The sequence below is a fragment of the Hippichthys cyanospilos genome, chromosome 6 (genome assembly GCF_059441005.1).
Source record: "Hippichthys cyanospilos isolate Australia breed blue-spotted pipefish chromosome 6, RoL_Hcya_1.0, whole genome shotgun sequence".
Classification (NCBI taxonomy): domain Eukaryota; kingdom Metazoa; phylum Chordata; class Actinopteri; order Syngnathiformes; family Syngnathidae; genus Hippichthys; species Hippichthys cyanospilos.
In genome coordinates, this window is record NC_142374.1 from 5,528,118 (window position 1) to 5,552,067 (window position 23,950).

Consider the following 23,950-nt stretch of genomic DNA (forward strand, 5'->3'; position numbering starts at 1 on the left):
TGTCCGATTTACGTTCCGACTAGTCCTTGCATAGCCATCTGTTCCTACCCACGGTACAAATCAAACAAAAAACAAAACAAAACAAAAAAAAAAAAACTAGGCCACAAATTCTTTGTCAGCGAACATCGGCCATTGTTTATATATATATATATATATATATATATATATATATATATATATATATATATATATATATATATATATATATATATATATATATATATATATATAGAGAGAGAGAGAGAGAGAGAGAGAGAGAGAGAGAGAGAGAGAGAGAGAGAGAGAGAGAGAGAGAGAGACCTATATTTTGTTTATTGTTCATATTTATTCCATACAGTACACACAAATGGAGCGTGCTTTCTTCTCTTCTATTCCAGCCATCCATCCAATCCATACGCACGCACACACAAGCCAGTGTTGGGCAAATTACTGCCAAAATATAACATAATTCATATTACTAGTTACGTACGTTTGTAAAAAGTTTTTTTTTTCTTTTTTAAAAAGTATTACTGTTTGTGTATTGAGCTACTCAAATGTCTTACTTTTATTGTACATACTTGGGGCAGGGGGGTTAATGTCAGTGCACTACATAGCCATTTATTGTACTCTATACAGTGTGGTTTTAAGAGAAAAAAACTAACTTTACAGTCTTTATGTAAAGTCTTTATGTATGTAGTTTTAAGTAAATGACATTTGAAATCAAAATGAATTAATCCCTTCATCATTAATCCAAAATAAGCGTTGTTAACGCCAGGGAACTTTGTTGTGTTAAAAATATAACTTTTAACCTAAGCAGCCCATCCATCCAGCCATCCATTTTAACAGATTGAAAAAAAAAAAAAACATTTTAAGTGACAGTTGCATGAAAAACACACACACTTTTTTGATGTCATCTGTCATATACACTTCCGAGTAAAAAAAAACAAGGGTTTGCTGAGCCTGAATGACTTGTCCAGTGTTTCTTAACCTTATTGGAGGCACCGAACCCCACCAGTTTCATATCACCAAAACCTTCTTTAGTAAAAAAATAAAATGATTTTTTTTTTTTTTTTTTTTTGCTGGTGCACGAAATGAATGGTGGACCTCTGCGGCGGAGGCTCCACCGAACCCCTAGGGTTCGATCGAACCCAGGTTAAGAACCACTGGACTAGACAATGCCTTTTTTTTTTTTTTAAATTGTACATTAAAAATGTAAAAAAAAACTTCCATTTTGCATTTCCTGGCTAAGTCAATCAGTGTCACTTTGCGCTGTGCCCATTGGTAACTTGAATGGAAGGATCATCCCAGAATGTTTTGCTCATAAAATTTATTCATTCATATCTATTCAAAAAGCAGAATAACAGATTAATTTCTTAAAACTTAATTCAAAACGTTGCTTTTTACTTTGGTCTGTGTAATGAATATGCTAAGGAAGATTGTGTGCAGTATGCATTTCTGTTCATGAAAGCATGAATCTGAAACGCCGCATAAACATTGACCTCCCTAGCCGTGTTGGCTATTTTCAACGAAGATAAAGTAATGCTCACACTAAATACACTTTCTCTTCATATTAACTGTTGAATTTTAACTTTCCAGCACTCAGCCTTTCACTTTTGGTTGTCAGTCTATCTGCTTGCCACTTACTGTAAGACTGTGTTTGCACTTCAAAACTCCAATGTATGTGGCAGTGTAACAGTTCTAAATATTGACAGATGACACAGGTGGTGGTGATTATGACGGCCCTTTAAGTTGAGAGACCAAATCTACTGTATCTGCTGTTGTTTATCTTAGCCCGTAGTTTTAAAAATGTTTTTGTCTTTTGGTTTTCCGTGAGGTTCAGTCAGCCCCAATAAACTCTGCACCTATAAAAAATGGCTATAAACATTTTTTTAAACTGGGCTTTTGTTAAAAAAAAAAAAAAACATGTTCATAGCCAATTACAAAACTACCCCAAATAAATCCTGAATCACTGATAAAGTGATAATTCTATTTTCATTTAATATTTATTAATAGTTACAGTACTCTTGCAGGTGCTGTCTTTTTTTTTGTATTTGATTAATCTACTCAAAATTAATTGTCCAGCACGTGTCACAGCGCCTACTAGATTTCTTATACAATGTGATCTGGTATTTATCTTCATATCAATATACAAACTTTATTTTGGGTTTTAAAACTAGCAGTGCAAAATATTGTTTTAACACATACAGTATAAAGTGTCAAGTGAAAATAAGCATGTGAACTTCTGTTTATCGTTTAACCTTGTTTGGCAGCAATAATCTCATCTCAAACTTACACATGTGCAATTGTGTAATTATGGTATTTCTGTCCTGTGGCTCCTTTTGTTGTTTCAACGAGCAGATGGTTTCCCATTCTCATGCACAATGTCTTGATAAACTCTGAAATAATGTGTTCCCTCGACAACAGCAGTATGTCCAAGCCCTTAGCTAAAGCAGTCCCCAACTAAGACACCCTTCATCCTTTGGATGAGGTTTTCATGGTGATGTGCCATTTCATCCTTCGTCCCCAGATATTGCAGCATTAGGCCAAAACCTCATAATTCCAAATTACTTTTCAAGTAAAAGAAAAGGCAAAAAAAAAAAAAAAAAAAGCATGTTTGTTCAACCATTAATATTGGTAGATTACTTACAAGTTTGATAGTGGTGCTGTAGAAAACTCAGACGGGATGATCCACGTGCACTTTTGAAGACTACAAATGTGTAGGAAGTGTTTTAGTCACTCCTCGGAGAAAGTATCAATACTACTTACTTTCTGAATGTATACATATAATCTGCATTCCACATATTGCTTGCATTCAAAAAATCTCTAGTTAAGGTTTAAGAGTGACGAGCACAGAGTTCAAATCAATATTAGTATGAAAAAAGTCTGTATTTTATTGTGAAGTTTGGCTTTCGTTAATTTAAGTTGCCGAACATTTCTGTGTAATAAGGAGGCGATAATGTAGAATACACAGCAAACTCAAACATTTCCTTAAGTGAGTCTTTGGCGGCATGACAATGAAAACCTGGCATGGAACACTGTATAAAGGAATTGTAAAAACTTAATCACACTTACTAAAGAAAGCTAGAGTGACTCTAGTGGCATCTAAACCTGACAAGATGCTGAACTACAGTGAGCTGAGCTTGCTCTAAAACTAGATAGAAAAGTCAAACAGAAATGCATCGTCATTTTAGGGGTGTGGAGCCAAGTGGATGTCTTGTGGTTGGTGTCTGATAGGTTAGCTGATGCCACGAGTAAATAATAATAATAATAAAAAAAAGTTTGTGTCTTTACTGTCTGGGATGGATAGGGCTCATAGTAATTTGATTGATTGACAAATTGAATTCGGTGTTCACATGCTTGTCAAACAAACAAAAGCAGACTGCAGGAGCTAAGCATGAGCTTCCTCCCTCTCTCCATGGCCAACTCTTCCTTCCCCTCCACCACTATGGCTTGTGCATGCCCACCAGAGTAGAATTGTTTAGGCAAAGTTGTGAATCGCCAGCCTGAACATTTCGTTGGTGCACACCCAAGCACTATTTATTTCCTTCAGGAGGAAAATCTGATGAAAGCCCATGATTTGATCGTTGTCAGCCTGTAAACACAAATAGCAGCTGTTGAGGCAGTCATCGGCACATCAGTAGCACCAAAAATGCTGTCACTCGTAAATATACAGTTGTGCTCAAAAGATTACGTACGGCAGGGGGGGCTTCAGTCAAGATCACCTATCCAGCCTGTTTTCCCATGCAACCTTCTTCCACACACATCATCAAAATGATCAGGGTCATTTTCAGGCTTTTGGAAAGCTTGCGGATTGAGCCGATAATTTGAATGAGGTGTTTCGTTAGAAGGTAACATAAAAAAAAATAAAAAAAACAGGCAGGGTAGGTGCTCTCAAGGACCAGAATTTGGCAACCCTGCTTTAAGAGTATGTAAACAAATGGTATGCACGCAGAGATGGGGAATCCAGGTCAAGAAAGTAAAAACCCTGCCATAGTTTGGCTATAGCCACAGGTGCTTCTACTCAGCTTCCAGACAAAAAGCTTGTTAAGCTTCCACTTGAGTAGAAGCACCTGTGGCTAAAGCCAAACTGCGGCAGGCTTTTTACTTTCTGGACCTGCTATGTCTGCTAACTGCTGGTAAATGGTGTTATAAAATAAAGCAAAAACAAAGACATTTCCAACAAACAAGTTCAGTCAATTTATTTTTTGATAACCAGGGCTGCAAAAACAGAGAAAAATTGATCATTTCAATTATAGCACAATTTCAATTCATTGTCACGCAATTATTACATGAGTCGCTCACTAAGTTACTGTGAATTGCATGAATACAAAATAACTAAAAGTAACGCTGCATCAGCCAGGTAGATAACCATCTGTAATCAGTGCTCATCAATCCATATTTCCTAGTAACCTGGTTTAAAAAATCTAATGTCTTATATGGAAGATTTAAATAGAATGTGATTGTCACTAAATTCACAGAGAGACAGGGTTGAGGTTATGTTGCTCATAAGCCTGAGATAAAGGACAAAGACAGTAGTCAAACAATATGACAAAAACGTTTTTAAGCAAATACAGTATTATATTGCATGCATTTTTGTGTTTCGCGCCATGGCCTATTCTAACTTCACTTCAACTGATCTTAAAAAAATATATATATACATACTTTATTACTGCAAGAGCTTTGCTATGTTTTGCATAGCAAATTTTATTTATTTATTTTTTTTAAATCAAGATATGGAAAGTTTTTTTTTTAAATAAGCTTGATTAAAAAAATAATGGCACATTAGTTGAATATAAAAATAATTGTGAGCTGCATCCTTAAAGAAAAAAAAAAAAAAACATTCAACACAGGTACACTTACAATTGTACACTTGCAGCTATACTTACTTTTAGCTGTCCTACAACCATACTAAGGATGCAGCTGTCTGTGGTTGGCTGATGGTCATGTGCTGTAATAGTATGTCCAATCTTTTTGATGCCCAGATTCTGTCTCAAAATACAAAACAGGGAAGGTTAATACAACAGCGTTGGTATTAACATTAAAGCAAGATACATTTGCTTTGAGAGCCTAATCGATGTTGCAAGTTTTGCAGCTTTATAGGATGAATGCAAGCCTTATGGTGGTGTTTATGTATAATGAAGACAAATGAAAAGAGAAACGAATAAGTGTGGTCATGTTTGTAGCTGGGAGGTTTAAGAAGGTTTAAGTTGATAAGTATAACTCAAAGATAATATAACAGACCACCCATCCCTCCCTTCCATAGATTTCCAGAGTTTGAGCTGTGTCATGTTAATAAAACATGATTGCATACATGATAGCATTCGCTTTGTGCTTCATCTTTGTATTTGGTGCTATGTAAGTGTGAGGATGCAAGGATAGTCATAAAGCCTGCTAAAAAAATGGGCTAAAGTTTTTTTTTTCCACTAAAAAAATAAAAATATGAAATCAATCCTATTCATTAATAATGAATTAATTTTAATAATTTTGCAAGATCCAATTTCAGGAAACTTTTAGTATCTTGTAGCGACACAGGCAAAAAAATGTAAAAATTACAGAGACTATTAATTACATTAGCAATATTGCAGCATATTTCTACATCTTAGTTCACTGTGACCAAGCATAGAGTCAGTAGTCGTGTCAGAAACATCACCAATGTATACATATCAAGCGAGTAAACTTACAAGGAGCTTCTTGGTAATTGCATCCTTTCCGCAGATTTTTTCCCCTTCCCATGTTAGTAATGACTCCGCAATCTGCGTGGAAGACAGATTAATTGAAGGTTTATTAATCAGATCATTTACATTTGTGTAGTTTTCAGCCCCTAATTAAAATCACTGTACAATTCAAACAAGCAAGATTACATTCAACTTTTGATTTCATTTCAGCACTACTTTTTATGAGGTGTGAGTCTCTTGCATATTTTTGAAAAATGTTCAACGATTCAATTAAAAATAAAAACAGCATTATTCAAATATTAATATTCTAAATGAAGCCAAACTTGTACTCACATACAGATCAGCCAGTTTTGCTCTGTCACTTTGAAATAACTGGTAATAGTGCCGCACAAAGCTAGTGCCTATCTGCTCCCACAAAGGCGAGTCCTGCATCCTGAATATCGCTACAAAGGACAACAGAAAGAAGAAAAATAAGAATCACAAAGAGGAACCGTGGGATAACCAGGGCCTTTACAATGATATCCGTTCAACTTGTGCCAAATTGAACACTCTTCTAGAGCTGCACAGTATATCACAAAATATTGGGAAATGCATATGCAATATGTAAGATGTGCAATACGTTTCATATTGTCTCTTACGCTTTTGACTTTGACCAGTCAGATGCAATCTGCACATGCATATACACATGACCATCTAATAGGGAAACAGTAAGGTGAATTAGTAAATACAGCGAGCTGGTTATATAACCACTTGAAAAAAAATCCATTAATGAAAAATGTAATTTCTTTAAGTAAATATTGCAATAATATTGAATTATTGACGTTATCTGGATTCAACATTTAACGGTGGCTTGGTGGCTGGTGCACGACTGACTGGATAAAAAAGGCATGAATGGAGGTTAGGCTCATGCCGTCAGCTTCCGGTTTAAAAAGCTTCTAATTGGTAATTCCTTGAGGCATTATTACTAATTTGTGCAAAGTCAGTGCCTTGACTTTACTAAGCTTGGTACACAGTCATAGATGTGAACAAAATTGTCGAGTAATGAGATATTTAAATTTGAAATTCCTAAACTTAAAAAGCTTGACATATGTCATCATGAATATATGGGACCATTACCAGTTATGACAGTCACAACAACAAAAAATTAATAAATAAATAAATTAATATATATATATATATATATATATATATTTTTTTTTTTTACCCTGGTTACTGGGCGGATCAGATTTCTATTAAGCTTTTCTATTCTGATTTTGCCGCAAAGTATCTTTACAATAGCATTTTGATTTGACCATTCATTGGTTCATTCACCATTCACCATGAGCCCGCATGGGTTCTCTTTGGGCACGCCAGCTTACTCCCACACTTCAAAAAATGTGCATGGCAGAGGTATGATTGGGTGAGTGAATGATTGTTCGTCGGGGGTGCCCTGCAATTGGCTGGCAACCAGTTTAGGGTGTCCCCCGCCTACTGCCCGAAGTCAACTGGGATAGGCACATGCAAGCCTGTGACTCTGATAAACCACTATAGACCCGGATAAACAGCTATAGAAAAAGATGAATTAATGAAAAATGGATGAAGATAAAAAAACAGATGAATTCTATATTTGCTCAGAACACCATTGAGCAAGCTCCAAACATCCAAAAGTTACTCTGTGGAAGGCCAAAAAAAAAAAAAAAACGAAAACTGAAAACCAAGACACAAAAAGATTGAAACTTGATTGTGCATGTCGCCAGACAAGAAACTAAATGTTGGTTTTGCATGTAAAGCACTGGAAAGAGCCACTGCAATTAATTTTCTCATGTCAAATACAATGTAAAGCAATAACTGTATAACACTTTGCATACCTCTGTAAACATAGCTAATTGGTTATTATGATTCCCGCCCGTGCTAAGTCTTCATTAATAAAGGTTATTCTCTTAAGAGTGTGTGCAGCATGGATGTGCATCCAGCCTTATACTTAGGCAAATCGGCTCAGAAAAATCACCTTCTGCGAATGCGTTTGATGTAGTACTACCCCATGCCATAGGCGGCGATCGTCACTGTTCATACCGAGTGGTGTACATTTCGCACAAAGCTTTGTGGAATGCCTGACCTCTCGTCCGTAGCTTTAGCTATACGCAAATAAACAGATTGCTTTCATTTTCACTAAAATGGGTTTTCTCATGCTCTTCTGTCCAGGTAGCCCTTACATCGAACACCAAAGTTGGGATGTGACCCTTAATGTTCTTCTCATTAACAGCGCACTGTCTATGTACACACAGCCAGCCCGCGTCCTTGAAAGGTTTCATAAGTCCATCAGTTATGGTTTGCGAAGTTCGTTCGGGACCCAGGTAAATTACGTAGTCCAAGGAATTCAGAAGTAAATTCTCCGTCAACGATAAAGTGACAACATAAATAATCTCCTTCACGAGAATGATTCGCGGCCCAGACAAGCAGTACAAGCCGCATCAGTAAACAAATATCCTCAGAAAATGAAGACATAGAGACGTGCATGCTTAATTTAGATTTTCATCGCTTCGCTTTAAAAACATGCTAATAAATCAAGTATTACCATTGGTAATTGCCGTCAATAGATAATGACATCGCATGTGCTCAGGGTTCAACAACCAATCACAGCTTTCAAATTCCTCATACACAAACCTAGAAAACAGGTATGATATAATAGAAAATAATCATTTTATTGCCCTTTTGGGAGCATTGCTCTGATTTGTGCATGGTAATAATTTGAATAATAAATAAATAATATAAAGAATATATTAATAAAGAAAAAAATAATATAATAAAATTAATAAAGAATATATTAATAAAGAAAAACAGTTTTGTGTAGTAAATTTTAGTGCTTAATGTAAACTTTAATTGGTTAGCCATGGGCCCCAAGATTGCTAGTGATGTTAATGAGAGAAGTAAGATAATTAGTATGCACGAAGCTGGAAATAATCAAGAAATATAAAGAAGGCTAGGATAGGCTACCCTCACTAGGGAATATGGCCATAACAAGGTAAGGTCACGTCAATCAAAGGTAAATAAATCCACTATGTTTTATTTATGATGTTAATTGTATACACACATATTAAATATAAGTATCATTTACTACACAATTTGGTTACCAGTTTTTAATATGTATATACAATTTTGATGTTTTTACTTTGTGTTTTATACACATTAGCTAATTTCCATAGGTCTCTATCGTCCCCCCCATATGATCCCAACCCCGCAATAGATTTATTTCGTATAGAGGGGGTTCACTGTATTTATAAATATTTCTCTTGAGAACAGGTCTAACACTATATGTGGATTATTTTTTAGGATAAATATTAATAATTAAGTTAATTATATATTTTTGTGAAGAAATCTCTACCGTACTGTAATCCCAAAACAGGACGGTTTATGTTGACAATTTTTCTGTGGACAGATATTTATTTAGAATTATTTATTTTTGAGGACAGGTCTGACACTTTATTTTTTGAGGACAAATATTTATTAATAATTACGTAAATTATTATTTTTTTTTTAGAACAGGTCTGAACCCTTGTATTGATTATTTTTTGTGGAAAAATATTAATATTTAAGTTATTTCGTTTTGATGACAGATTTCTTCTATGATCCAAAAGAGGCCATGACTATTTTTTATGTAACAAAAAAAATGAAGTTTGAATGAAAAAATGAAGGGTCTGAAGTTTAATCAGACACTGGTGGCATGTTTTCACGTTTTTTGTTTTTTTTTTAAACCCAAAAATGCTTTGCACTGGTTAAGGGGTACTTGATATTTCAAAGTGGTTACATCACTGAAAAAAGGTTGAGAACCACTGGTGTAATGGACTGTTGACTAGACAACCCTGGAAATGACATAATCACAGAAGGTTACGAGAGATTTTCGAAGAAATATGTTTTAGTTATTAGTTTATGTCTCTTTTTCAGCACAACCCACCCATGTTCTTAATTAAATCCATAGCATACCACTCTATTGCTATGGATCTAATTAAGAACATGGGCTGGTTATGCTAATAAAAAAAAAAGTATGTGTCAAGTCTATTGCAACATAATGGTTGGTGATGTCTACCTCACATACAGTAACCATTTTCATGATGCTACTTGGCCATGATAATGTCATCAAATTAATGATATACAAAAAATATTAACATTTTACTGATGAAAATGGCCAAATGAAGTACAGTATTCCTTTAACCTCAAATGCAAGTTAAGACCCATATCACCTCTTCTTGATTTATAGATGCAGTACAAACACGGCAGCTTGGATTATCTTGGATCAATGTGGCTATTTGTGACCTTAATGTTTGAAAAAAAGTAATGAGTAAGATTTAGACCGTTTTTCATTAAAAGGGAATAAATTAAGTGATAATAAATTTAAAAAACTTGCAAATAAATGTCTTCTTAATGATCTAAAGTCTAGTTACCATTAAATTACATTACATGGGGGGGTGGCACTCCTGGCTGCCATGTCTGTTATAACTACAGGCAATGGTAAATGCAGCACCTCCTCTTACATATTGTCCCTTTAAATTTAAACGAATGAATTAAAAATACACCACAATTTAAAATCAGTTTAAATGAATGAATGAAAAAAAAAAATACATCAACAAAATAAAATGCTGGCGGGTGGAGGTGGCTTTAGCACCCCTATCTCCAATGTAGTGCCGCGCCTGGTCTTAATGGCGTGACCTGGCCTAGATTATAGTACTTTATTCAGGAAACAAGTAGAACCTGACTGCCACAGTCAATTAAGATTTCAGCTATGGCATTCAACATTTTTTCAGAGCGGTTAAAAGACTTCAACGCTGAAGTACGTACTATAAATTTGATCCGCAAGTAATCGTGACACCGCAGGGCGTTTCATTCCATTAGCACGCGGGACATCTAGTGTCTACTTGTTTGACACTTCCACTTTGCCGCTTTCGACAAGCGTATTCGGTATTTTGATGGGTTTGCACAAGCGGACGTGATAGTTTAACACAAAGCTCAATACAACAAAGTCGTAATAAATCGTCTAACTTCACTTAATCAGTAAGGGCAAAAGATGGCCAGGTTATTTTTAACATTTATGGCAGACATGCCTACGTTAGCTATAGCTTCCTCGAATTTGATTTAGCTGAATGTCCGCCTAGCAAACTGTGGCACGCGCTACTTTAGCTTAAACAGAACATAGCGCGTTTTATACCTTCCACACCCCTTGGGCGTCAGGTAACACGGTGTCCTCATGCGCTATCTAAATGAGTAGCTTACTGACCCTTTCGCCGGTTACTAAAAATACAATGTCCCAAGTGTTGCTGTCTTCACTGGGCTAGGGGACTCACAGCCTTCCAGCCTAGCAAGCTAACCGACATAGGCGTGCCCAACTCGACCAGAAAACTATCGCAAATCTATTCGCTGCGGGACCAAAATCCAGCTTCTTTTTTAAAAACATATTTAATGTACTTGTTTAAAAAAATAATGTTTAATTTGCATAATTAACGATCCTTACCTCCTAAACCCGGGCCGGGTACAAAATGACACAGTACGACGTTTACGTACGCGGTATTTACCGACTGTTCCGTCACTTAGCCCGGTGTATTGTGGGCATTGTAGTATTGAAAATGAACAACGGCGACACTGTGCCAGGCCACTTGTCTGTGAAACGCCAACAAAAATACACACACGATCTGATATTATGAACCTCAGGTTAATTTTGTGTAAAACGTCAACAAAAATACATAATCTGGTTTTTTGAACCTCCTTTGTCTATTTTTTTAACACCTTAGCAGGGTGTGGGGGGGGGGGGTGTCACATATTCACGTTCATCCCCTGATTTTGGCCCCACCAGTTTGCCTTCATAGCCAAAAAGTAAACAGCAGGGGGAAAACAGTAAACAGCAGATCATAGAAGATCATACCCAAGGGCTGAAAATGGGTCCTTACATCAGATGCTCGGCACTCCTGGAATGCATGTTTTAGATGTGTACATATAATAGCCAACTGTAATCTGATTACAGGAATAGCCTTCATTCAGTGACCCATCTAAAGAGACATCATGGTTGATTGTCTCTTGGTTTGTCATGACAATCTCATCCACCTAAAAATATTTAAAAGTGTGAGAATATATACACATATAGGTGTGTAAATGGCATTTTAGCAAAGCTATTGACATCCTACAGTTGTTCAAGTAGCTTTGGTTAGAAATATTGTACCTGCACAATGTTGTAAACAAGTCTCAAGCTGAGGTTCCACAGGGGCAGTTGACTGTAGTCACCCTGCAATTTCTCCAACTGGACACCACAAAACAATTTTAAAAAGATTACCTTAATCCATTCATGCGTAAAGTGGCTCCATTGAATATTCAGCATATACAATACTGCTATCAGGCAGAATTCTATGGTACACATACTACAAGTGATACCTGCATTCTGGTCTGATTCTTTCTCATTTCCAGGGCATCTCAGCTACATTGTGACACTTTCCCCCTTCCCAGCCTTTATTCAATTGGGTTGTTCCAGGGCTTTTGTCTGATCTTCCCTGTAACATATATAGAGCAACCCTCCATGGGGCCTATTAGTCCCTCTTCAACAGTGTATGCACTGTATTCCTTATCATTCTGCATCAACACATACAACAATTTAGACAACCCATTACTGCAGCAGGCAGAGTATTCATCAGTCATACAAGTGAGGAGGCAATATAATAATTTATAACAGGTAGCCTTGGTGTATCCATTCTTTGAGCTGTACAATAAATATAAATTATAGTTTCTGCAGTCTTAGCTCTTGATAGTTTGGTTTACTGTGATTTATAGCATGCAATTCTTAGCTGTAGCTTCCAAGCTCAATCAAAACCTTCGTCTTTATGTATGTTGCCTGCATATATGTAATTAGGTCCCTTCCAACAAACTAGTATATGGCGTATTACATACAACATTAATTGAAACCATTATTACAACATATAATGTAGCCGTTATTTTCAACATGGACAACTCAATGATTAGCTGGATATTACTGTAACACACATTTTGTTGCTTCTTGCCTGCTACATACTCCGATATATTTTTAATCCCCATCTCCCTTTCTTGCAAAGGCTTTGATCTCATAGCTGTGCGCTATAATGGTCCGAAGGGCAAACAAACAAACAAACAAATAAACAAACAAATAAATAATGTTTTATATACTTAAAACACACAGGCAAAATCACTTTTAATCCACATTCCAGTCACTTGTCTTGGCGTTTCAGATGTTATTTTATATTTATGTATTTTGCAATAACGTCTCTACATACGTTTATGTTGTTCTTGCTCATTCCCGGGGGTCGGGATTGTTCCGCACAAATCACCGAATTGTCAGAAGGGTTACTACGCAACGAAAAACAACAGAAAGACCCACATATAGTAGTCCTCAGCTTGCCTGATCAAAATTCCAAAGACGAAAGTACACACAAAAGTCGCAAACTTACTTTTTTTTTTTTTACAACAGAACGCAAAGGAATTGGATTGCACAACAGTAAAAGGCACCTGCAGTAAATCTATACAGTTATAATGAATATTGTAAAATTTGTGTCATGTCACAATCAAATTAAACAAAGAAACAAAAAAAAGTCACCCGGTCACTTGCGACCCAAACACTTTGAAACACGCTTAGTATGGAATTACACGCCATATTTGTCTCTTGTTTTCTCTATTTGTATACATTATCACGCCAATGTAAACATTTAAACATTAGTAACACTCTAACACTTCACCTAATTAATATATTTAATATAAAAGGTGAACTTGTAGCGGAGAACCTATATAAAAGTATGTTCAGATCTTAGTTTGCTCATTTATTTCTAAAAACTACCATTTTTAGGCACCATCATTATTGAAGGACCCCTCAGGGGTGCGGTGGCAAAGCAGTGTAGTTTTGTTCTGGAAACGTTAGCATAAAAGAGCCCAACTGAAAACTACAATACCCACAGGGTACTGTTCCAGCCTACAGTGACTACATTCTGCTGCTTATCCGGGGACGTCAGACCGCTGCTATTTTCACCTCACAGTCCCTCTCACTTTCAGCGTACAGTTCCAGTGAAGTGACACGGGGATTACGTAGAAAAGAAACGAACATTAAGACACCAGGCAAAAGCCCAAAATGGCAGAGCTTGGTACGGGGAGCCTGTCGTTGGGGGATCCTGTTTTTAATTACCACGAACATGAGCTGAATGAGCGACTCAAGCGGCTTTACCCGGCCGTGAACGAGGAAGAGACCCCTTTACCCCGATCATGGAGTCCCAAGGATAAATACAGCTACATTGGGCTGTCACAGAACAACCTGAGGGTCCATTACAAAGGTTAGAGATTTGGCTTAACGCTGTGTGACAAGTAATGTTAGTCATACTGTTAAAGAGTGTGTTAGCTCCTGTTTGTTACGGCGGTTATCTGTCTTTCACTCTACAATCATGTTGACGATGTGAGTGGTGAATGCAGTAATAGCTGTCTTTCTGCCCTTAGCCATGCTTTGTTTGCCAGACCAGCAGAAAAAAAAATGCCCAAAATATTGAACTCACTCAACTCGACAACTCATCCAATAACAATACTCAAATTCACCCTTCACCAGCAAGGCCCCCCTGTCCGTATTTGTCACTAATGGCGTTTTTTTTTTTTTTTTTGCATTGACAAGGCATTGTATCTGCCGCACTCTAGAGTTTGTATTTCTGGGTCAAAGAGATCATTTGTGATGCAAATTGGAGCCTCTGCTGGCATTTAGGAGTTAGCTAACAGCTATCTGTCACTTATGCAAGTACGGTCGTTAGCCTAATGGCTAACAAACGTTTCCGAACCTAATTTTGACATGTGATTAGAATGCTAGTGGAGAGCTAGGATGACAGGATAAACAGGCCACAAGATGAATACGAAACATACGTTTTAACCTTTAACATGACAGCAGTGGGATGGACGCTCCAATTGCTTTCTTTTTTGTTTGTTTTGGTTTTTATCGCGAACTAATATCCGAAATAGTAGATCTCATACAGTACTTGATAGGGTTCTCGTTCTAAAACAACAACAAGATGCAAAATAGCTTAACGTTGGCTCTCCTGAGACAAACGGCCCAATTCAATTGAATCTGAAATTATCTTGAGCACAACAGTCTGATGCCTCTGAACAGGCAACCAGCTCGTTTTTAACAGCTGCTGAAGGCCTCTGCGCAAACATAAGGCCAAAACCACCGATATTGTTCTCGATCTAATAGTCGACATTTGCAGGATCCATAAAGTATCTTCTTACCTGCAATACAATCAATCGGCCATCCTGATGTCAAGAATGTTAGCTTTTATTCTCCATATAACAATGTGTCATCTCACTCAAGCCATACTCAGAGTAAGGCCTGTTTTCTGTTATCCACCAGACCAAACTGTCAAAAGGGGCTCACGTTCAACTCATTTAGACATTGAATTGGGTTTTCATATCCATGACTAAAGCAAACTTTTGCACAATATATTACTCAGTTTCACAAGTTACCTGGAAAATTGCTTTTTTCCCCTGTATAGCAGCTATTTTGTTAAAATCTACGAGGGGATGCAGATATAATATAACAGAAGCATGGTCCAATTTAATCTCTCACACTATAATTATTAGTTCAAGTATGCATAGTTTTATATGAGCATGTTGCCAATACTCTCCTTTTAGTTTAGAAGTTAACCTAAAACATGCCACATCATGGTACAGATATTTGTATTTAAACGTGTATGACAAGTTCTTCAGTTAATTTATTGCCCACATGTTTTTGGGATAGTAAATAGGCCATTCATACAGTGTATGGTTCCTTGCTAGTTGCTCCAGCCACTTACTCTCTGACCCTTGTGGTTTGAATGCTATTTTGACCAAAGTCACAATTTTCTCTGGTCAAGGCAGACATCTGTGTCCGGACTTGTCTATAAGGTAAATAACGATGACCTTTGAACTCTTCTTGCACACAAAGCTAATCGAGCACAGGTACCACAGAAACATGCATTTTGTCTACAGCTAAGGTTTTAGGATCAAGTCCAAATTAAAATGGAAACAACAATTTCCATTATTATTATTATTTCTTTTTGTGAAGGCTCTGAACCCAGAAAGTCTCAGGAATGTAATAGCATATGGTGCAGCGGCATGTCATCTATCCACACATAGTACATTTCACTCTATAAATGTAAACACACAATTCCCACAATACACAATTTCACATTTATCACAACCACATTGCAATTTGTGTAGCATTGGATTTTTCTACACATTTTGTCATTTCAGCCACAATCATTATGGTTAGTGTATAGGCCACAACTGGGCCAAAATATAATCCTTATAACAAGACAGTATTTGGCTCACAAATGAACCGCAACCTTTTTTTTTCAATAATTATAAACACACTGGGCCATGTTAGGCCCTATATTGTTTTATCGAAAAGGCATTATATGTTTGGGCCAGACTTGTATACTGTATACCAGGGGTAGGCAATTCCAGGCCTCGGCGGCCGGTGTCCTGCATGATTTCCCGTTTTCTCTCTCAAACACACCTGATTCAAATGATTAGGATTATATTCAAGCTCCAGCAGAGCTTGTTGATGATCTAATGGTTTAAATCAGGTGTGTTAGGGAGAGAAAACTGGAAAACATGCAGGCCACCGGCCCTCGGGGGCCGGAGTTGCCCACCCCTGCTGTATACCCTTGTATATTTGACCAGAAGAAATGCATGGATATGGCCCAAGAGCCGGATGAATTTTACTACCTGGGGATGGACAAGGAATGAGTAATTTAACTCATTCTTCTCTGAGTTGTGGTGTGCTGGTCGTGATTGGCCCATTTTAGTTTAAAAGTGCTTGAGCAGCATACGCCAAAATTACATTTTCTCCCTGTGCCTGCCAAATTTTCTTTGGCACTATGGTTTCCTCCCATATTCCCCAAAACATGCATGGTGAATACCGTTTTTCTCCGTGTACAAGTCGAGGAGGGGTGGACTTATACCCGTATGACTCCAAACCAGACTAATTTTCAACACATATGCATGTTTGAATATTATTAATTCGTATGCGAAATAAGTAATATCATGTCATTTACAAGGCTTAAATGGTTATATGTGCAGTGGACCCCCGGTTTATGATGTCCCTGCCTTGCGTTTTTTGACCTTAAGACATGGGCCGAGACGTTTTTTTTTGTCCCCTCTTTACGCCATTTCTTTCAGCTTATGACATCCAACATGGCGATCAGTGTGTGTGCATGACCGCCATGTCGGATGTGTCAGCGCTCAGAGGTCTATACACGTGTCACCACCGTTTACGTCACTACAATGCTGGTCTGCTATTGGTCGGCGTCACGGTCAAAATGGCCCTATGGTAAAGACTGGATCTCTTCTTGAGTGCTTAAAATAATGTATTTATTGTGTATTTTACTGCTTAATTCAAACCTGAATGGATTAGCCATAGGTCCCAAGATCGCTAGTGATGTTAAAGAGAGAAGAAGATGATTTTTACGGAAACGAAGCTGGGGATAATCAAGAAATACGAAGAAGGCTAAGCTAGCCTAGCCTAGGCTACCCTCACTAGGCAATATGGCCATAACAAGCTCATCACTCACTCAAAGGTAAATAAATCCTGTCTATATTTTATATTTATGATGTTATTCAATTGTATACATGTATATTATACATAAGTAGCACCTACTATACGATTTTGATACCTATTTTTAATATGTACAGTATATTCAATTTTGATGTTTTACACATCTTATTGAACATAAGTATGGACTGCCCGCCACACGGCGAATTCGGGTTATGATCCCAACCGCGGAACATAAAAAATCTTGTAAACCGGCGGCCCACTGTACCTCTAATTTGGTATAGTTTCCATTCATTTTAGCGCCTTTACACTTTCAAATGCACTTTTGTCAAGTGCCTCCTTATCGTCTCTTTGTTTTCAATGAGGCTGCTTGGATCATTCTTCCGGCAGACTTTGACCCATTGTGAAAAGGAAAACGCTGCCTAACTTGTTTGTTGTGGACAAAAATGCGATGGCATTGTGGATGTCATCAGTTGGGGGAAGAAACACAGTGATTAGCAACTGATTTATGCTCTGATTTTACCACAGTCGTCACTGGGGTAAAGAAGGCGTCAGCAAAGTATCTCTTCAAAAAAATTGGTTTGGTCCAAAGAAGACCCGTGGAAACATAACAAGGATGTTTTCACAAATGATGGAAGGAGAGAACATCTGGGATTTAAAGCTACGAGCTATTTGGCATGTCAGATAGTGATGATGACATCAAACCATTTTATTATTGCAACATTAGTTTAAGAATTTGCGTCTACACACGCGCGTACATTGCCTCGCACTTGTCTCTTTTTCCGCCCCATCCCCTCTCCCCATAACCATAATAGTATGCTATTCTTAAACGATGAAGAAATGCATCTGAAAGTACCCTAATGTTGTCATTTTAATAACACACATCATGTGTTTTAATTGGACAGCCGTGATACAGTATGTGTAACAACTCAGGGGTAGACTTAGACTCGTGTCTTTGTAAAATTCACACAAATTTAAGTAAAAAAGGGGTGTCAACTCATGCACAAAGTCGACTTGTACATGGAGAAATACAGTATATTGAACACTCCTAAATACATTTAAGGTGTAGTTTGGGGGTGTGAATGTTTGGTTGTCTATGTGTGCCCTGTGATTGGCGGGGCAACCAGTTCCGGGTATACCTTTCTACTACCCAAAGACTGCAAGAATAGGCAGTTAAAAAATTGAATGGATGGAATAGTAACTTAATCAAATTTTTACATTGGGCTCCCGGTTTACCAGATTAATCCGTTCTACAGTTGGCATCGTAACGCAAATTTGCCCTATGGCGGGCAATCTAGACCTATGTTAATTAGCTAATGCATGTAGAACCCCAGGTAAAAACATCAAAATTGTACATACATATTAAAAATTGGTACTGAAATAGTATAGTAAGTGCTACGTATATATAATATACATGTATACAATCAGAAAACATCACAAATAAAAAAATACAGAAAGGTTTTATTTACCTTTATGTTACAGGCTTGTTATGGGCTAGGCTATCTTAGCCTTCTTTGTATTTCTTGATTATTTCCAACTTCGTTTCCATATAAATCATCTTCTCACTAGAAAAATAGTCAACATAAAGTGTCCCGTTTTGGGATTACAGTACTGTAGAGATCTCTTCACAAAAATACATCATCAACTTAATTATTAATAAATATTTGTCCTAAAAAATAATCCACATATCGTGTTAGACCTGTTCTCAAAAGAAATATTTATAAATACAGTGGGCCCCTGTGTTACGAACTTAATCCGTTCAGCGGCTACGCTCGTAACTTGAACTGCTAGTATGACAGACAATCCAAACCTATGTTAATTAGTGAATGCGTGCAACGCACGCAAAAACTTTAGGTAAAAACATCACAACTTTATACATAGATTAAAAATGAGTAACATAATCTACTGTACAGTTAAATAAAATAATATATACAAAGGAAAAATGACATTTACCTTTGGGGCGACGTGACTTGAGCTGGGTGGAGGCGGAGGGGAGCAGAGACCAACCCGCAGAATTTATTTATTTATTTTCTTAAGCGGAAACTTTTCTCAAACTCGAACTTATCACCGGCGATTTCCTTCTCTTTAATCCATAATAGAAGAAGCCTCTCAATTTTGTTGTCGATCGAGGTCCGTCCCCCGGCAAGGAAAGTCTTGCCCTTAGAAGATTGCCGAGCGGTTACGGCCATACTCACGAGCAAGGTTAACCATGCGTGCGCCTCCTTCGTATTTTTTTTTTTATTATCTCCTGCCTGGTTTCTATTGTCCTCATCCTCTTACTTCTTCCTTTACCGCCACTTGCAATTTTAGAAGCCATGTCTAACAGATAAAGTTTGCAAAGTCTTAGCATTCCTTCCTTCCGTTTTTGACTGATTTTCTCTCCTTCCTTCCATCCCGACCAGCTGTGCCATCAAGCTAGATGAAGGCGTTCGACCAATAGCATATCGGCATTTCCGTGACTGACACCATGACTGAAACAGTGACTATGACATTGTAAGAGCAATAGCATATCAGTGGTACCGTGTTGTGCGTGAGCAGATGATTTCATTGATGTAGCAAAGGGAAGTCAATTGTACGTACACATTGACTGGCAAAGCGTGGTGAAATCATAGTTATAACCATCACAAATATACACACATATATACAATTATTGCCATAATCTACTTTGCAGTTAATTAAATTAACATGGATACACAAAGGATAAATGACATTTTCCTCTGGGGCGACGTAACTTGAGCCGAGTGGAGACGGAGGTGAGCAGAGACCAACCCGCAGAATTTATTGATTTCTTTTCTTAAACAAGAACTTTTCTCAAACTAAAACATATCACCGGCGATTTCCTTCTCTTTAATCCATAATAGAAGAAGCCTCTTCATTTTGTTGTCGAGCGAAGTCCATCCCCCGGCAAGGAAAGTCTTGCCCTTAGAAGATTGCCGAGTGGTTACGTCCATACTCACGAGCAAGGTTAACTATGCGTGTGCCTCCTTCGTATTTTTTATTATCTCCTGCTTGGTTTCTATTGTCATCATCCTCTTACTTCTTCCTTTACCGCCACTTGCGATTTTAGAAGCCATGTCTAACAGATAAAGTTTGCAAAGTCTTCACAACATTTCTTCCTTCCGTTTTTGACTGATTTTCTCTCCTTCCTTCCGTCCCGACCAGCTGTGCCATCAAGCTAGATAAAGGCATTCGGCCAATAGCATATCGGCATTTCTGTGATTGACGTGACGCCGGCCAATAGCATCTCCGTGACTGACACCGTGACTGAGACAGTGACTGTGACATTGTAAGAGCAATAGCGTTCGACGATGCCGTGATAAGCATCAACTTCCAAATTAGTTGACGTAGCAAAGCGAAAATAAATGTTCGAACACAATGGCCAGCATGTCATATTGTTCATAAGACGGAAGGTTTGTGCGTAAGTGGGGGACAAAAAACTCTGCGGTCCACGCTCGTAAGTCGAAATGTTCGTAAAAGAGGGTGTTCGTAAACCGGGGGCCGACTGTACAGTGAACCCACGCTATACGAAATAAATCGATTGCGGGGTTGGTTTGTGAGGTGAAATTGACGTATGGCAGGTGATAGAAACCTACGGTAATTAGCTAATGCGTATAAAACCCCAGGTAAAAGCATCAAATTGGTACATGCATATTAAAAATTGGTAACAAAATAGTATAGTAAGTGCTACTTATATATAATATACTTTACATATATACAATCAACATCATAAATAAAAAAAAATATAAAGGACTTATTTACCTTTGAGTGAGGTAACGAGCTTGTTAAAGCCTTATTCCCTAGTGATGGTAGCCTATCCTAGCCTTCTTTATATTTCCTAATTATTTCCAGCTTCGTGCGTACTAATTATCTTCTTACTTCTCTCATTGACATCAGTAGCAATCTTGGGACCCACGGCTAACCAATTAAAGTTTAAATTAAGCACGAAAATGCTTAATTTAAGCACTCACACGAAAACAAATCTTTAACATACCGCCGTTTTGAAACTGTGACGCCGACTAATAGCAGACCAGCATCTTAGGGACTCTGTGACGCCGACCAATAGCAGAGCAGTATCTTAGGGAGTCAAGACGCCGACCAATAGCAGACTACCATTGTACTGACGTAAACGGTGACACGTAGTGACGTATGAGCACACGCACCCACACTGACCGCCATGTTTTGATGTTGTAAGGTGAAAAATGTGGCATAAAGAGGGGACAAAAAACATGGTGGTCCACGTCGTAAGGTGAAAAACGTGTAAAGCAGTGACATCGTAAACCGGGTGTCCACTGTGGTATGTTTGTGCATTTTCTGCAATATCAGTTTGAAATAATGTCTTATTATATAATGAAGGAATGGAATTTGAAATAAATGTACCGTAATTCAGACTGGTTTGTAATTGTCATTGCAGCACAATCACTAGAGGCACCTAATTTTGGGGTCAAATTCGAGTATTTTCTATGGTAACATGTATAAGATGCACCAACACTTTGGCAACAATGTTAAAACTATAATAAAACAGAATAAAGTTCATCTTCCTAAACTCTTCATACTTTCTAGCAAAATTCTACAGTGAAATCATGCATTTTTTTACGTACTGAATTGTTTTTCATTTCCAGGGCATGGAAAAAATCACAAGGATGCTGCATCTGTGCGAGCTACGCATCCAATACCAGCAGCCTGTGGGATCTACTATTTTGAAGTCAAAATTGTCAGTAAAGGTCGAGATGGGTAAGTAGGCCTGGGCAATACATCGACTTTCTTGATTTTCATTTATTTATTTTTTTGTTACTAACGTTTAAAAAAATCAATCAATAGCTTCCTTCCCCGTGTGCCATGGCGCATTTGGCCCATTAGCTTCTGTTTACTTCACACTCGCACCCAAAAGAAGGATAGGACAACAGCTAATTTAAGCAAACTGTTTGTTTTTAAAAGATGGAACTTGTATTGTCGGTAGTTTAGTAGTTATTTGGGTTTGCGCTGACAGACGTGGAATAAATACTGTTGAAATGTCCATTCAAAATAAACTAATTTCAGCAACCAAATCAGAGGTACCCCAAGAGTATATAACATGTCAAAGCTTTCCGAAGGGAACAAGACCGCGTCACCAACAAACCGACGCTAAAAAGCAGTTCACCGAGGAGGCATCATTTACACTTGGAAGCATGTTCAGTATGATGGAGCACAATAGAGAGGGATCAAGGAAGCAGCCGCGGCACACATCGCACCCATACATATATACAGTGGAAAAGACGTGCGTCATTGTCATTGCAGCACAATCATGCTTCAAGCCAGAGGCAGTGAACAGACGCGTCTCCTTGGTCAAAAATGTATTGAAAAAAGGGTGGGTGGGCTACAGGCTCACACACAAAGAATGGAATGCTTATTGTCACGTATAGCTGGTACAGTATATAACAAATATGGCAGCACCTTAAATTTACAATATGTAAGATTTAGACTGATGTTATTACAAATGAATAGGTTAAACAATTATACATTGCAAAACCTTAAATAAATGTGTTCTTAATGACCAACAGTATGTTTTAATTATAAGCGTAGTTCCAGTTATCATTAAGTTATATTACATTGGGGGTGGAACTCCTCCGGAGGTTCCATGTCTGTTATAGCGACGGACAACCAGTGCTGCATTTACCGTAAATGCCCCTAAAGCACCCATGGGCGCCTGGAAAAAATTACACATACTCCCTTTAATTAAATAGTTTTGTTTGTGTCCTAAGTGATACAAGTTGCAATGTTTATCATGAAGAAAGTTGAAAAAAAAGTGAGTGAGTTATTTGATTTACTGTAACTGGCATTAGAGCTTCAGGTGTTCATCAGTTGAGTTTGAAAATCCGGTTTTCTAAAGTCAATGGATAACCGGGACAAGGCACGCATACCTGGTGTCCAAAAATCAGGCACCATCCCCTGGCACCGACCTTGTACCAGCCTTGCATCAGAAACATTCCACTTGTCAGAACGCATCAATTGAGTCCTAAAACCCGGTTTCCTCCTCTGCACCGAGCTTGGGAAAATGCTACTGGAAACTTGTGTCCAATAATCAGGCGGCATCCTGGAGCAGCGGCCTTGCGCCTGGTTTACTTCGGAAACTTTCATCATCGCATGTTACTGATGTGCCCCCAACAACTGTCACAACTTTGTATTTTATTTTGAGGAGGCAACATTTTATCAACAAGCCACTCAATTGCATTTGTCAATCATTTCGTTTGGCTTGTACCATTAACACATGGGCTTGCACATATATCAATGTTTGAAAAAAATGTAGTTTCACAGTGGATGGGTGGACTGACCTACCAGAAAATTAACCATTTCTACACAATAAATTATAAATATGTAGTCATCAATGGCATACATAGGGATGTTTACCTGGCAAATCCCAAATCCCAATCCGAAAGAAGCTGTTGGTCTGATGATTACATGAGTATTACATAATGTATGAAGAAAATAAATGAATACTAAGTATTGATCGTTAACATCTTTTTTTCTGCTGACAGCTACATGGGAATCGGCTTGTCTGCACAAGGGGTCAACATGAATAGACTGCCTGGTGAGTAACATGACTCATTGCATTACAAGACCAGGATTGATTGGTTAATTTAAAAGTTAATTTTTGCATTTGATCCTTTTTTTTCAGTTTTACCAATTATTCTTGTTCTGAATATTGTATTTTTAAAGGATGCTCAATTTAGAAGGTTGTAGGTGGAGGAAGTACAACGATTTATGTTGTTGTGCG

The 23,950-nt window shown here is 37.7% G+C and overlaps 2 protein-coding genes across 4 annotated transcripts in view; one reads left to right on the forward strand and one right to left on the reverse strand.

Moving 5' to 3' along the window:
• Nucleotides 1-2,846: 2,846 nt before the first annotated feature.
• On the reverse strand, nt 2,847-13,005 carry nutf2 (nuclear transport factor 2). Of its 3 annotated transcripts, XM_088417932.1 has the most exons (7): nt 12,917-13,005; nt 12,048-12,163; nt 11,839-11,916; nt 5,988-6,097; nt 5,661-5,732; nt 4,866-4,964; nt 2,847-3,571 (listed from the first exon to the last, which is right to left on the reverse strand). In XM_088417932.1, the coding sequence occupies exons 4-7, from the start codon at nt 6,084-6,086 to the stop codon at nt 3,458-3,460; spliced, it is 384 nt and encodes a 127-aa protein (XP_088274058.1). In that variant the 5' UTR covers nt 6,087-6,097; nt 11,839-11,916; nt 12,048-12,163; nt 12,917-13,005; the 3' UTR covers nt 2,847-3,457. The 3 variants fall into 3 exon arrangements, with proteins under 3 accessions (XP_088274058.1, XP_088274057.1, XP_088274059.1); XM_088417931.1 differs by lacking the exons at nt 11,839-11,916; nt 12,048-12,163; nt 12,917-13,005 and adding an exon at nt 11,137-11,233; XM_088417933.1 differs by lacking the exons at nt 11,839-11,916; nt 12,048-12,163; nt 12,917-13,005 and adding an exon at nt 10,834-10,984.
• A 635-nt stretch (nt 13,006-13,640) lies between these two features.
• Nucleotides 13,641-23,950, forward strand: part of ranbp10 (RAN binding protein 10) — a 32,320-nt gene continuing 22,010 nt past the window's right edge. The window contains exons 1-3 of the mRNA XM_088417879.1: nt 13,641-13,960; nt 21,819-21,930; nt 23,712-23,764. Coding sequence (XP_088274005.1) covers nt 13,762-13,960; nt 21,819-21,930; nt 23,712-23,764 — 364 coding nt within the window. The 5' untranslated portion in view covers nt 13,641-13,761. The remainder of the gene's footprint in view (nt 13,961-21,818; nt 21,931-23,711; nt 23,765-23,950) is intronic.

Excerpts from the sequence above, each read along its gene's own strand:
- nutf2 (XM_088417932.1), bottom strand. The coding sequence starts at position 6,086 with ATGCAGGACTCGCCTTTGTGGGAGCAGATAGGCACTAGCTTTGTGCGG. Across the intron at positions 4,965-5,660 it reads CAATTACCAAGAAGCTCCTT|AATCTGGGCATCAAAAAGAT; the intron begins GTAAGTTTACTC and ends ATTTTGAGACAG. Across the intron at positions 3,572-4,865 it reads TGGTTGTAGGACAGCTAAAA|GCTGACAACGATCAAATCAT; the intron begins GTAAGTATAGCT and ends TTGTGTTTACAG.